This window comes from Electrona antarctica (assembly GCF_951216825.1).
Source record: "Electrona antarctica genome assembly, chromosome: 9".
NCBI lineage: Eukaryota > Metazoa > Chordata > Actinopteri > Myctophiformes > Myctophidae > Electrona > Electrona antarctica.
The window spans coordinates 28428631-28444629 of NC_136790.1; the positions used below are offsets into that span (position 1 = coordinate 28428631).

At 42.1% G+C, this 15999-nt stretch overlaps 1 protein-coding gene across 1 annotated transcript; it reads right to left on the minus strand.

Annotated features, from left to right (window-relative positions):
* Positions 1-338: 338 nt before the first annotated feature.
* On the minus strand, positions 339-9040 carry LOC306929899 (caM kinase-like vesicle-associated protein; the record flags this gene model as incomplete). Its single annotated transcript, XM_079510631.1, has 10 exons — positions 339-647; positions 735-822; positions 1077-1155; positions 2296-2432; positions 3914-3989; positions 5066-5186; positions 6004-6142; positions 7193-7267; positions 8478-8609; positions 8946-9040. 10 exons carry the CDS (start codon positions 9038-9040, stop codon positions 339-341), a joined length of 1251 nt encoding a protein of 416 aa, XP_079366757.1.
* Between the last annotated feature and the right edge of the window lie 6959 nt (positions 9041-15999).

Sequence of the window (15999 nt, forward strand, 5' to 3'; positions counted from 1 at the left end):
TCTGAACTTCCCACAGCCCTCCTATGAGACACAGACTGAGTAGAAAAAAATGGTGGCATTTTATCATGAACATTAGTGAGGACCAATTATATGAAGATACGTTGAAAAGTGAAGTGGTCCTTTAAAAGGGTCATTGTAAAAAGTCGGGATACATGTATAAAGTAAGCAAATACAATACAACACTCAGGAAAGATAGCACACAGCCTCCATGATATGGTACTAATGCTGCAAGTTTGAAAGAAAGCAGTGCCAGTATCCCCATGCTAGCAGCTAATGTACTGTACATTGAGTGTGCAGGAGTTGACGCAGCCACACAGAGGGCAGTGTGCCTGGTGGCTCTAACCCTGCTCACCCCCAGCCTCAGCATTGAGCTGGAGAGGAGCCAATGTCTCTCCATTGCAACGCGATGTGGCCTCAACCTCCTGTGGGGCTGGACTGGCCTGCTCTGGATTGGTGGCTGAGGCTGCTGTGCCGCTCTCCTCCACTGCAGCAAGAGGCTCTGTGACCGCAGCGGCGGGTGCTACAGAGAGGTCAGTCTGGGGTGCTGCGGGATCTGCTGTGGCTCCAGCTGCAGGGCTGGCTGTGCTGGAGTCACCCTGCTCGGGCGCTCTCAGCCTTTTCATGATGGTGGTGACCCGAACCGCTTTCTGCAGGAGGACAGCATAAAAGTGTGAAGAACTAACTTTGACCTTTGTGAGAGGTAGCCTTCTGAAGCAGGCAAGAGGGATACTTACCTTCCATTTAGCTTTGGCAAAGTTCTTTTCGATCTGTGCACAGACATTCTCCTTAATGTTTTTATCCGAAGCTGCTCCCCCAGAGATCCTGAAGTACAAAATGCGGTGGTCATTTGCATTATAGTATAGAAATGTAATTTCTAGACACTAGTAAAATAAGAATCTTTAGTGAAAGCACACAATCACCAAATGCATGACTCGTTTTGAAAACTTGCCAAGTTTGTTCAGGAAGAGTTTCATCATACAATTAAGACAATCCCAATGATGTAACAATTTGCCATTTTAATCACATTACCACAGACAGCACTGTCATGATGTACAGCAAGAACAGTTCCTTCCTACCATTCATGATTAATGGCCTCCTGAGCTGTCAGTCTCTGATCCTGGTCAACCTCCATCAGACGAGCAACCAGTGTCTTGGCTGGCAGAAGGAAAAACACAGAGGAACCAAGAAATGTAATGTTTATTCTCCTGTTGGATGAAATACACAGTAAATATGAGATGTTTTCTGAACATCTGAAGAGGAAGAAAACACACACACATCCAAATAGGAAGGTGCCAGGTGCTGAAGCAAAACAAACAACAGATAAATGAAAGAAACAGCTCATACGGCTGTTGGGCTCCAGTTAAAAAGAGTGTTTTATTGGACACAATAACAAGTGCCTATGATGTTTTGAGCGACATGAATCATGATCTTCATCAGACTGATGACGTGGGGGAGGGGCATTAGTGGCTTAGGGAAGGGCTATAGGGAAAGCGTACGCAAGCAATGCACTGCAGGGCTACCCTCCTAGTGTTGCATTGGATACAAACATGTGCATGTTGGCAAAAGGTCTATTTCCTTTTTGTATTCATTTTATTAATACAAAAAAGCTAAATCTAGTCTGAAACTCTGCCTAAAATATCTTTAGAATATATTTGAATTTCCATTTCTGCTAAGCAGCAAGGTAATGTAGATAGATGTCAGCTCACTTATTTTCCAGTAGAACTTATTGAACTTATCTCTCTCAATTCAGACCCTCCTTCGCTGTCCATATGACGAATACCGGCACATACAGTAGCAAAGAGGGAAGTTGCGAGGTTGTGCACATTAGCTGCATATTATTGGGGGGGTATGCTACTGGGGGAGGGGCGTTGAAAGCAGGCAGCGAGCGACGTCCACAACCACGTTGTGGTCTGAAGCGTCATTCAAAACCCCAATACGGTTGCGTGAAGGGGGAGCTACTGTACCTGGTTCTTCTTCTCGTACGTGGGTGACTGGTCTATTTGGCAGCCCGTTACCGCCACCTAGCGACATTATAGCGTTTCATAAAGTGTGCGTTCTCGTGTAAAGGGTCAATAAAAAATGAGAACGCAACGGGACTTTGCCGTTTTATCTGGAGACCGTCCCATTCTAAAAGAGGCCTAGGTTTGGATGCTTGACAGCAACTCCCTGATTCGACTCCCAGGCCAGGCGATCCATTTTGCTGCATGTCACTCCCCATACTCTTTCCTTGCTTCATGTTTCTCTCTACTGTATTATTAATAATGTCAGAAAAGCCGGACACTAATACTTACTTACCTGAATCTGAGATGTCATCCCAGTATGGAGAGTCAAACTCATAATCGCCTGCTAGGATCTTTCTGAAGAGGTTCTTGTCATGGTTTTCGTAATCATCGTCATCAATTTCATCATAGAACGGAGGATTGCCTGAGAGTCTGAGGTAAGTCAAATCAGCATCAGAAGTTCAGTGCATGTAGGACACAAAAGAATAATTCATAAACATAACTAATTGGCTACATTTCTGAGGATATTGGGTTGTCTAATTTCTCTATCTCAACAATCTGTATTAAATTAACTATGAATGTCACTATGGAGTGGGTGATTTAAGCATACACGCACACACACGCGCACGCACGCACGCACGCACGCACGCACGCACGCACGCACGCACGCACGCACCCACACCTAATATCAAACTACAAAGTTTCAAAATTGCAAAGTGTGGTTGCCGCAATCGCTTACATAGGCCCCTCCCACTAATATTGCCAGCCAATTACAATGTCACGTCACCCCTGTGATCATGCGTAACTAATTCGGAGGGGAATTATCCCCCAAAAATCATGTTTTTGCGACAAACGGTTACATTTCTCGCATTTGCGGCGCCCCCTATGGATGAAAATGGAATTGCTTTTGGAACTTGGTTGATTGAACCACCCTGTGATTCAAATTTGGGATGGATCGGACATTCCGTTCGTGATTTATTTTTTGTAAAATAGGCCCCTCCTACTATCTTCGGACGGCGATTACAGCCGAATGATACGCACTACCAAAATTCTGCAGTTGGTGTTTTAATCGGACAGGTCCGGAGATCATGTGTGCCGATTTTTGTGAGATTTGGACAAAATCTGTAGGAGGAGGAGCCAAAAGTGTGTTTTGGAGAAAATTCAAATTTATAGGATTTTTTTTCCTGACGAAAATGGGCGTGGCCTATATGTGGAAATGCATCATGACCCAAGGAAGGAGGAAATGACATTTTGATTTTACGACGTACGGTTCAAGAGTTATAGGGAAAAACGTAAAGTGGGCTGTTATAGCGCCACCATGAGGCCGACTGATGTAATTCCTTTTCAATTAATTTTCATAATTATTATGAACCTCCCCCCAAGTCTTGTAAATATGGCGCTTACGGTCTCCAAGGGAAAAAAATACTTACACTTAGTCTTCGATTTCCCCATTATAAGTCTATGGAGAACTAATTAATTAATATCCATTAAACTATACAACGGATCTCTTAGCAAAATACCAGCACACGATTCCCGATGAAGCCGGTCAATTTGACATATGGCTCGAGTGTGTGCGGCAAAAACTGTGGGAGGAGTATTGCGGCAAAGTATCCTCATTTACAATAACAATAGTCTGGTTACCCTGTTAGGGCAACCACACTAATAACAATAGTCTGGTTGCCCTGTTAGGGCAACCACACTAACTAGCTTTGAGTAAATATGTCCCTACGAATGTTTTCTGTGACAACAATATAAATATTATAATGGTAGGTACTAGGTTCTCTTGTATGCGATAAACGTCATTGCACTCTGTATATTTTTTACATAAAAAATCTCTCAGTCATTAAGAGGAGGCCAAAACATCTACAATATTATCTATAAAAAAGGGAAAAATAAATAAAAGGAAAACTCACAGTATGTACATGATCACCCCCATAGCCCAGCAGTCCACAGGCCTGCCATATCTCTGTCTGCCAACAACCTCAGGAGCTGTGGGAGAACAATAAGATGTTTAAAGTCACAGAATGTTGCTGCATTCATTATTTTTCCTGTACTAAAATGTCAACGTTTGAGTGTGTGTCAAAGGAGCATTAGTGTAATGAACTCAACCTGGCAGATCGACAAACTCACAATGCATTGCATTGTGCAATGTATGTAATGAAGAGCTTCTATTTTCAATGAGACGTAGCTTGCGGAGTTAGTTCAGTCAGACACACTCGAGGGGGTTCATGCCATGCTCAAAGGCGCATTCTATACTCAAGGGGTTAACATGCTGCATTACTATGTGGGTGTATAAGTGTGTGCAAGTCCCTCACGTCATTCGCCGATGCGGCAGTCAGCTGACCAATTGGGCGGGCTACTTAAGCTCACCAGTCTGCATGCTCTTCCTGCCTTCCTCTACATATGGTCCCTGGTTGTATGTGATGTTTTTTCCCACCACCACCCCAGCACCACCGGTGGGCTCTGCTATTTATGGTCCCCATGGGGGGTTATTGTATATCTATCTCCCTGCTCTTAATGTTTTATGTTGTTGCTTAATCTTGCCGAGCAGGGAGAAATCCAGCAGAGCTGAACGCCAAGTCAAATATCATATGCACACTCATTACTCATTCTGTAATAAATATTGGTAAATCTATTCGTGAGTTGTCTGACTGTATATTTGACGTATGGTAATTTAAAGTATAGGGCTTATGCTGAATTCACACCAGCATTCTGAGAAAGTTGTGAGATGCAAAGTCTTTGTCAAGGAGAGACCGCCGATTTACCTACTGCGGCAGCAGGCAGAGCCAGTATAAAAAGCAGTGTCACACTTGAGAAAAGCTCAATTTTGCTGATGCTGCAGTATGGGAAGACAAAGCGGCAGGCAACCAGAACTGTGCTGTGGTCTGAGGCGTGGACTAGGCGTATGCTGAAAAGACAACTCATTTATTTACGAAGTTGTCACTCGTTCCATTTAGTGGAAAATGCAGCAGGCAGAAATGGCTGCTTCTGCCGGTGAGAATTCAGCGGGTAATTCAAGTGGGTAATATGAGCATTATTGTACAAAGTCTCTGTGTGTTTCTCACCCAGGTACTCTGGAGTCCCACAGGGGTCTTTGATCAGTCCGTTCTCCAGCTTGGCCAGGTGGAAATCACTGATGACTATTTTAGAGTGCTTCAGGCGGTTGTAGTACACCAAGTTCTCCAACTGGGGAAAAAGACAGACATATACAGTAACACTGTATAATTACAGTTCTGAACATTCAGTTGCATTATACTTTTGGTCAGGTTCATAGTGTATTATAAATGTCATTGTTGTAATAGATTATAATTATTCTATAAAGCACTGTAAACACTGTTACAATGCAGCATTATAGAGTGATTATTATTACACTATACTGTAAGTGGTCATTGGGTGCTTTAAGCAAAGTAAAGGCATTCCTGGAGGTGTAGGTAGGAACATTTTGAGAGTTAGTCCTTGAATAGATTTAATACTAGTAATACTAGTTTTTCACTTTACTTATTAAATCAGCATTATAATACACTAGTTCACCAAAAGAAAAAGTCAGTGAATAACAAGCAATTATGAAGTATTATGATAAGGCATACTCATTACAGTATAGAATTCTTATATTGTGTTATGATTATGGTTATATAAAGCATTATGAGTATTTATGAGTATATAATATATATAGAGCTATAACACTGTATATAAATATACAGTGTTATAGCAGAAGATTATGATGCATAACGTTTATATTGTGTCATAGACGTGGCGGCCGTAGCTGAGTGGGTAGAGAGCCCGCCTGGAAAGCATACGATTCGTTTTCCGGCCCCCTGTCAATGTATACTTTACCCGGCTCTAACTGCCTCTCCCCTAGGCTCACTTGAAAAACAAAAAAAAAGCTCAGCTGGATGAAGTTGAAAACTGAATTGCCCCTGTGGGGTCAAATTATTATTGGAAAGTGTTACTGAAAAATCTTAAAACCATATGTCATCAATCAATAGATAGCCAGGCAACCCACCTTGAGGTTCCTGTGGACAATGTGCAGGGAGTGCAGGTAGGCTACAGCCTCCAACACCTGGCGGACCACATTGCTGGTGTCCCTCTCTGAGTAGTATCCCTGGTCAAGGATCCAGTCAAACACCTCTCTGCCTGTTGCGCTATAGAAGGGTGACTGACTCAGTCACTGTATCATACACTGTATTTATGACACCTGAATTTCCCCCTGGTAATACATGCTTATCTTATCTTATCTTATCTTACAGTATCTTATGTTTATAATGGATTCAGTCAACCTCAACTCATATCTTTCAAGAGGGAGTGCCGCAATGTTTGTATTTTTACAGTTTTTCATGTGTCTATGAGGTGACAGTACTTCATTAGACTCCCTGAAGTTGTTTCTATGTGGAATGGTGTATTAACTTTGTATTTAGGGTTTCTTCCTGGAGGCTGAACCCTTGATAGTCAAACGGGCCAATGAAATAAACAGTAATATAGTGACATCACACTATCAGCCCCTCCCCTAACCCCTCCCCCTTTATCATACAACTACAGTGGGTGCGGCTTCAGTTCAGGTGGATCACCACCCATCACCACCCACCAGGCAAACCAGGCATACTTAATGAACTGGTGGGCGTGCCCACATAAAAACAACATTTTAACAAATACTGTACACTTTTTTGAAAAAATTATACCTCCTTATATAACAATAAGACCTGATGATCATGTTTTAGGGTGGAAAAAAATCACGGCACTCCATCTTTAAGAAATGAAAGAAGTGAGAAAGCAAGCCTTTGATCCAATGTGCTACTGTAGAAGATGCAAAACAACTCTGACAAGATTACAATTTCCACAACACCTGTTGAAGGGAAAGGATTGTAATCATATCCTCATGAGTAGAATCCCAAAAACCCACAAATAAAATGCCCTCCTTGGAGGAAAAAGGAGTACATTTAATATATCCATGGAAATACTGTACATCAAATTCCCCAAGAACACATGCTGATGAGAATGTGGGGCAGCTACAGTAACAAGCAATCTGAATACCAAATGAGTGAAGTTCAGAGCTTTTCTCATATCTGCAGGGCCTCGGGCTACAACAGCTCATTCCCCATGAGTGCATTATCAACACATACAGTTGTAGGCCTTGCCTGCCGTAATGACACTCGGACTACCATCGCCGCCTATAATCAGATGGTCGCTATACTCACAGTTCAAGGAAGAGGAAGTATTCTTTTCTGGTCTCGTACACATCCACCAGCTGGAGAATATTGGGGTGTTTGACCCTGAGGAGATGATACAGGCCATGAGAGAGAGAGACACAGAGAGAGAGCGAGCTTTGATCACCATAAATAACACACTACGTAATCAAGAAAGCTAAAGTGTGTGTGGGTGTGGGAGGGGGGGGGATGGTGAGATACAACTTAATCAATTCAGTTTTCACTTCAAGGCCCAGAAATCGGCATGTTTAAATGAGCAGTGCCGTCGCTGCGTATACGCACAATACGCACTGCGCGTAGGGCAACACGCCGAGGGGGGCAACAAAATGTGCCAAAAAGTGCCAAGCCAGGGTCGGCATAATAACAAATTTCTCCGCGGCTCTGCCGCATAATAAGTGCGTGTGTGCGTCCTCGCAAATGGCGAAAGTAGCCGATCTGCATGTGGAAATAGCGCTCTCGACTGGAGGGGGGGGGGGGGGGGGGGTGGCAGCACAAACAGTTGACCATGACGATGATAAGCTGTGCACCAGTTTTCATGGTGAATTAAGTCCTCCCAATAATGACAAATGCACAGTTAAAGGAGATGTCGGGGCATTTGTTAACAAGAACATTCCAGGCTGAGTCCCTGTAGCAGCCATGCCTGTATACTCCCATATATATATTAAAGTAGTACTACAGAGATAATGGACAAGTAGCTGTCTCTGGTCTAATGGAAAGAGATAAACATGGCTCAGATAAGTGTGTGTGTGTGTGTGTGTGTGTGTGTGTGTGTGTGTGTGTGTGTGTGTGTGTGTGTGTGTGTGTGTGTGTGTGTGTGTGTGTGTGTGTGTGTGTGTGTGTGTGTCATCCTCAGCAAAATTCCGTTTTCTTTACACTTCATTAAATCATAATCATAAAAAATAAAACTCTTCTAAAGGTCATTACAGATGGGCAGCGTGTGACGCAGATGTCAGACCTGGACACGTCTGCTCCAGGTCTGCTCATGAGGGTGTAAAAAAAAAAGGTGTAAAAATAAAAGCTGAACACAATCCAGGTCTAGTCAGTGGCTAGCATGTGCACAAAACAAGCACGCGTGCAACCATTTCACGGGACCGCGCCACGTAAATACGCTTGCTTTGTCGTCCCTCAACTTCTCTGTGCGACTGTGTGTACAAAACCTCTCATTGAAAATGAATTACTAGGCACATTGATCGCTGCCCATCTGAAAGGACCTTTACGCTGACAATGCAATGTTGTATAGAGAGTCCAGAGTGCATTAAAGCACAAGTCATCTTACATCTTCAAGATGAAGATTTCATTCTTTGCAGCCTTTCGGACTTTCCTTCCATCCTTTTTCAGGAACTTTTTACAAGTAAACATTTTCATTGTGATTTTGTCCTTGGCTCTGAATATCTCACAGAACTCCTCCCTGAAACAAAAGGGCAGAAGAAAATGACATGATGGAATTGAACGCATTGATGACGATTTGGTGCATATAAATATTTTCACACAGGAATGAGGCAAAAAGCCAAAAAGGCCAAATGCCAAATAAAAAGGCATGCATTGTTCATTTCACTCAGCTTCAACAGACTTAAGTTCCGTATTGTTTTAATATAATGCAGTATTTAATGCCACAAAAGACAAGAAAAGACAACATTTAATATAGTGATGATATAACAAAATGTATACATTTTAATCATTTCTATGCTGATATTAATTAGATCAATACATATCGCCCAGCTCTTCTAGTTGATGGAATACTCACGATTTAATAATCTGTCCCAGGTCATATTTATCTGTCACCTCTGAAGGACTGTTGTAATCCTTCTTTTCCCCAATTGTTAAACAGCCAAATGGCATGGCCACTCCTGACCTGGACAACAGAGAGAGAGGTGCGGTGCAGGAGAAATGGGGTCAGGCAGAGATAGATAGATAGATAGAGAGAGAGAGAGAGAGAGAGAGAGAGAGAGAGAGAGAGAGAGAGAGAGAGAGAGAGAGAGAGAGAGAGAGAATGTGAAGAAAGTGAGAACCTTTTAATCGATTTTACATTCTGACTTTCTATTGTGCTAAAGATTTCTACTCAACTTTGGCTCATCCACAAAAGTATTAGCCTAAATGATGACTGGTCTGGGCAGCAGAATGTCTTCCTCGAAAAAGGGAAACAATAAATTAAATCACCCGAGTAAATGCTGAGAAAGCTTTTCCAAAGAAGAGGAGCTATTAAACAGCAAACACAATTTACAATTTAAAACACGCGCAGCGTCAGGCTGGCAGATTGTTTCACTAATCTACCGTGATGTAATCTCTCAAGAACAGATTCTGTCCTGCGCTAAACAGCAGAGGGTGCTGTTTTTCCTTTTTTTGCCGATGGGTTCCCAGATCGACCGATGTGACCTTTCATGATACCATACTATTAACAATGGAGCAGCTAGAAGAGGGGTGTGTGAGGAACTACTGCAGGGTCTTTAGAACAAATCAAAGGTACAACAGAATGTCTGGAGGGGAAATACAGTATGTAAGCATGTACAGTACTGTAGTGGTGCAGTGAAGCAGCAGCAGTGAATGACATAAATGACATTGTGTGACTGAGATGCCAGTCTGAAAACAGGGCTGGATGTATTACAAATTGATTGCCATTTGCAGTAGCCAATGGGATGAAGTTATCAGTGACAATATGAGGACTGCTCTGAGTTTGCCTCTCTCGCATCAAACAGACCAGGAAAATGAGGAAGTAACCTCACTATAATTGTCTTTTATTGTAAATCTGTGTATATAAACCATATATCCCCTACTATATCGCAGGTGTCCCCAACCTTTTTTGGTCCCAAGGACCCCTTCCAATATTTTTCCACCATGCACCTGACGTAGTTTAAAGGATTGGGACCTGTGCGTGCTTCTACTCTTTATCCTTGAAAATAAAATGCAATCATGTACAATTATATGATTGTATTTTGTGTGATGACTAAATAAAAAATACTTCTACTACAGTAGCCTACTACGACTACTACAACCAGGAAGACACCCTGAGGGCAAGAAGCAGGCATCCGCCTGGGTGACGGCAGCGAGTGCTGGCGCTTTGGCATGGGGGTCAGATCAACATGGAATGAATTCTGTACTGGCCATATATGGAGCGTGTCTTGAGTGTACAGGGTTTGATGAGGTCATATCAACATATGGAATGTCAGAACAGGAAGGACAGGTGGGGAGGATCAACATATGGAATGTCAGAACAGGTCAGCTCCATATATGGAGATCTAAGGGTTTGACGTTTGAAGTCAGATGTAGAGTTGCTGGCCGGCTCCATATACTGTATGCAGATCTGATCCAGTCTTCTCCATGTATGTTTATCCAGGGTTAGATGAGGTCAGTGTCGTGATCTTCATATATGGAGATGACCATATATGGTGGCGCGACGTGTCACAGGGCATGATGTCACGAGGCGTGACCATATGAGAGGTGATGTCACGAGATGTGACCATATACAGAGGCGTGATGTCACGAGGCGTGATCCAGAGCCGTAGAAGAAGAGAGTCGCGACTCTCTTCTTCGCTTTGATCACGCCGCAAAGCGGGGTGCTATGGGCTATAGTTCCAAACATAACGTATCCCATTGAGATAGAATGAGCACTTCCGCATTCCATTGTTACAATGGGAGTCAACGCTAGTGTAGTCACTCTCATACTAGATCACGCTGGCGTGACCATACAGTATATGGAGGTGTGATGTCACGAGGCGTGACCATATATGGAGGCATGGGTGACCAGGGCCATCTAATAGAAGAGTTGCGATATTGAGGGGGCAGAAAACAGCACGGTCACGTGGTTCATGTACTCGCACGAGCCCATAGACTCCAATGCATTCTGTACACTTCCGGTTGTCCCCATGCAATACTTCCGGTTGTCCGGCTCTTCTATGTAGAAGAGCCGCCATTGGACCGGCCCCATGAAGTGAACGGAGTTTGCGTAACTCTGTCTTACTCTATGGCTCTGTGGGTGACTAACTAACTAATGGATTTAGGTTTTCATAGTAAACGTGAGCTAAATCACATGTGAACAATTGTCTCCCCAAGGAGACAGCAGCAACATTAAAAGTAACACATTTGAAAAATAATAATAATCATAAATAATAATACTAACAATAATAATAAAGTGAAGAAATGTAAACATGAAAGACAACATCTGATCGAGTAGTTCAGTCAACGGATATGAAAGGAAAAAAAAAATAAAAATAAAGAAAGAAAAGGAAAGAGAAAAGGGGGGGGGGGGGGGGTTCAATCAAAGAGTATGATGTGAGTATACAGTATGAGAGTTACAGAACGTACCATACATATTTTTTATAAATACTGTCACAATCTACCCACATATTGTACAATCGTATCACATTAAACATTCATGATCTCTTTGTAGAAATACATCTTTGTAATGTTAAATCTCGACGCGTGCGAAGGGCGTCCATTTCCTAATAAATTGCTCATTTTGTAGCCTCACCAAATAAGTAATTTCTTTTACTTTATTCAGCCATTGTTTGTGGGTTGGAGGGTGTTTTCCTAGCCAATTTATTGTGATAGTCTTTTTGGACGCTGTTAACAATATCTGGAGGAGGTACACCTTTTTCCTACCTTCAAACCCAGTCGGCACCACTCCTAGAATAGCTGTCTTGAAATCTTGTGGTATCTGAGTGTCAAACATTATTCCAGAATTGCTGTAACTTAGGACACGTCCAAAAGATATGGGTATGGTTACTGATCTGTTCACCACATTCCCGCCAGCACTCAGTTGTAGGAGTAGTGCCTGCTCTACCAGTCAATAATGGAGTCTTAAAAAATCTGCTTACAATTTTCCATTGATATTCTCTCCAAGAGTTAGAGGGCCCGATTAAGCAGGTGAAATCTAATTACATATCATATTACAGTTTTTAAGACGTGGGGGCGTGGGCAATGTCATATTACAATTATGGGCCTGGTAAGAAGCGCTTTCGACACCCCGTGGTGTGAGCAAAACGGCCTTGAATTAGTCATGGGAGTGTTTTAGGGAGTTTTGAGGCTTACCCAATGAACATGTCCGTACTATTCTCTTTACGAGTCAGCTGATGTCCTCATACGGAATGCGCCCTTTTCTGCAAGTGGTATTACATTTCTGCAGACTGGCACCATAGACATGACATGACTTTGTCACATTTGGGTTAATTATTCCTATTGCACTGCATGCTGTCACCTTTATGCCTCAAAAGAACAGATCCACAAGCTGTCACAGCCATGATGTGCATAGCTTGTAGGCCTATGTCTCTATTTTGTTAAGTAACTTGCAGTGTTCATTGGAAAGTCATTACAGCGGCGCAGCCATATGCTAAGGGAGGGAGATATACGCACATCATCACTTCATTTGTTTCTGTTCTAAGCATGAAAAACAGCTGTAAAAATCTTTATTCTAGTTCATTTGATTCATAAATGAATAACTAAGCCTTTGAAATGGCACCTACCTATACCTTTCAGATCGGAATGGAACTGTGAGTAGATACGCAGCATTGGCTGGCAAATTGGCAATCCATGCTTAATGTTCCCAGAATTGTCTAACCCCCGAACATACAAGTTCGTTTGATATTGTTTAATTCGATAAAAATAGAACCATGTACCATACAGCGAATGAAAGCAAGATTCCTAAGGAATATGGGGATTTTTACATTTTAAAAAACGGTTGAGAAATGAGAGAACCATGAGTGTTTATAATATCAAATATTATAAGAATAATATGAAAGACAGAGCTGTGAAGAGCTCACCATCCCGACAAGGAGGAAATATAGCATATAGTGCATTCACGTATATGCACTGTTGCACACACGCTCTTTATTTGTTTCTATTGAAAAACACCAGTAAAATAACGTTTATTTTATTTTATTTCATTCGAGTCACGACGAAGGAATGAGTTGAAATGCCATACGTGCGCCATGCGTATTGCTGCGGCCCCAATGTTATGGTCTTCGCTCGTAGCATTTTATTGAAGAAGAATTGAGTCGGGTGTGATACAGCGTATGAAAGCAAACTTCCCAATGATTATGGAGATGTTTTAATTTTTAAAAAAGGTTGAGAAATGAGCGATATATGACCCTTTACAATCTCAACAACAGAAAGCCAGAAAGCTCGCTGTTGCCATGTCTCATAGAAACAAGTAAATATGTCTATAAACATACTCCCAAAATAATCGCATATAACAGGGGTCTGCAACCTATTTTAAATGAAGTGCCATGTTTTTATTTTCTAGATAGTGAGTCTGCCATATCAAGGTTCCTTTTAATGACACCACATTAACATTTCCAGCATATTTTGATTGTCCACAAATATAAAGTTCTTCCTTCTTTTTACATATTTTCTTGCACATTGTTATAATGATGATTATAAATATATATCCCCCTGCAGTCAGAGTTCATAGTTTTAATTAATGAATGTGATGCATTGTGAGCTGGTAGATCTGCTATTTTCAAAAGTAATCTTTGAAAAAAGTGACAATTGTGGAATATTTTTGAAAAATGTTATTGAAACATTTAAAAACACAAATCTGTCATGGGGGTCACTGGCTTAGTTGGGCAAACGCATTCATCTGGGGGTCCTTGACATGGGAATGTCGCTGTGTGAGGACTGGTTTAAACAACATTAGGAGAAAATCCCAAATAAGCACTTTAGAAACAAGAAAAGCAACCACAACTACCAATATTTACAAGCAACTTTGCAGAAAAAGAAGCCGCTTATAATAAACAGCAAACAGACATGGCAACACTCCAGAGCCGCTCAAGTGTAAAATCAAACAGTGCTTTTTGCTTTTAAGACGTGGTCAGACCCAGGTGGAATCGGTATGCGCTGAGTGTTTTTAGGTCAAGGGGCTTAATAGCAAATAGCGCAAAGCGAAAATAATTAACATATGGACACTCCCCCAATGCTAAAATATTCAGGAACGTGGTATTCCATATGAGTGAGCGTTCACCACGGCTTCCATAATACGAAAAGGCGCAGAGCGAGGCCAAAATCTGTATTACCGCATGGGTTTTTCGACTTGCTTAATCGGGCCCAGAGTTTGTTACTTTATGCACTTCAGTGCAGGCGTCTAGCCATTCTTCTTGTGAAATCTCTTGTTGTATTTCTGCCTCCCACTTGGCTTTTATATAAAGATAATTATTGGGAGAGTTTTCTAGCAGAGTTTGATAAAAGATAGAAATGACTTTGGTGAATGAACCATGCTTTTGTATGTCCATAAAAAGAGATTCCAAACTCGAAGGGGTTCGAATTTTGTCCCAGTCATCATAGGTAGGAGGTATATATTAAAAATGTATATAAAGGTATATACAAATCAGTTCTGGGCAGATTAAACTTGTTTATGAGTTGTTCAAATGAGTTGACTTTAACTGATTGGAGGAAAATTAGGTTTTTCTGTTAGCACTAGCATGGGCAGAGAGTGACAATCCACGGGGTGATGGGAAGCAGAAGTAGAAATGACCGGCAGAGCCAGCAAGGTGACCTTGGCAACAAGTGAAGCATTTCCAATCAAACGGGAGAGCCAACAATTTGTTGAAAAGTACAGAGAAACTAGAGACAAATTAAAGCACTTGTGTGCTCTGTATCAACACTTTTTTGCCACTCAGTAGGTTTTCCCGCATAACGTCCGGCAGAGGCTAGATGAAAGAGTTACGACAACTCCGTTCACTTCATGGGGCCAGTCCAATGGCGGCTCTCCTACATAAACTTCTATTGGCGAAGTGTGACAAAGGACTGAACCGGAAGTTTACAGAGTTATACATGAACCACGTGATCGGGCTGTTTTCTGCCCCCTCATTGGCAGAACTCTCCTTTCAATGGCTCTGATGTCTGGGTACGATGTCACATAATTTATGAACACACACGGACGCACACGCACGCACGCACGCACGCACGCACGCACGCACGCACACACGCACGCACGCACGCACGCACGCACGCACGCACGCACGCACGCACGCACGCACGCACGCACGCACGCACGCACGCACGCACGCACACACACACACACACACGCACACGCACACACACACACACACACACACACACACACACACACATCACACAGTGCGTGAGTGGTTGTAGGCATTTGTTATAGGGTTAGTCAGTGTTTATAATGTGATATGAAATGTCCATGTGTAAATTATTTCTCAATTATCTCAATTTGTTGTGTGTGGGTTGTGAAGAAGAGATGTGTTGTGATTTACTGTCTTTTAAGGTTTACTAGTTACGGTCAGAAATACTGGTGAAAAAGGGCAGGGCATGTTATCTTCTTATAGCTCAGTCACTTATTTCGCAATAGTTTGGGTTTAAAGATGCACATGGTGAATCAATGGATATCACTATTTGCAAGCTTTGCAGTGCACAAGAGTTGTACTGGTGAAGAAATCTCAGACCACCATCTCACAACGTCAAGGACATTTGTACGTATAGGAATGTTTCCTCTATTTAAGTTCCCTTTTAAAAATTCATAAGAATGTGAATAGGTATTCAGTAGAGCGAGAGAGAGAACAACCAGGTGGTCAATGGAGAGAAAAGTTGAGTTAAAAGTTAGATTGGTGCTTCTTAGGATCAACAGCAACTAGCTGGTCTTCATCAGGACAAGTATCATACCCTGATGAAGCCCAGTTGCTGGTCGAAACACGTTGGCTTTTAATAGCCTACTTTTTGTAAACATGATTAAAGTACATTGATTTTACGTGGCACCCTCTCCTCCGTTATTTTTCCGAGTGCTCGGATCTCTCCTCTTCTTCAGGTATTCAGCAGAACTGATGTATTTCAGTCAGTATGCTCATTGC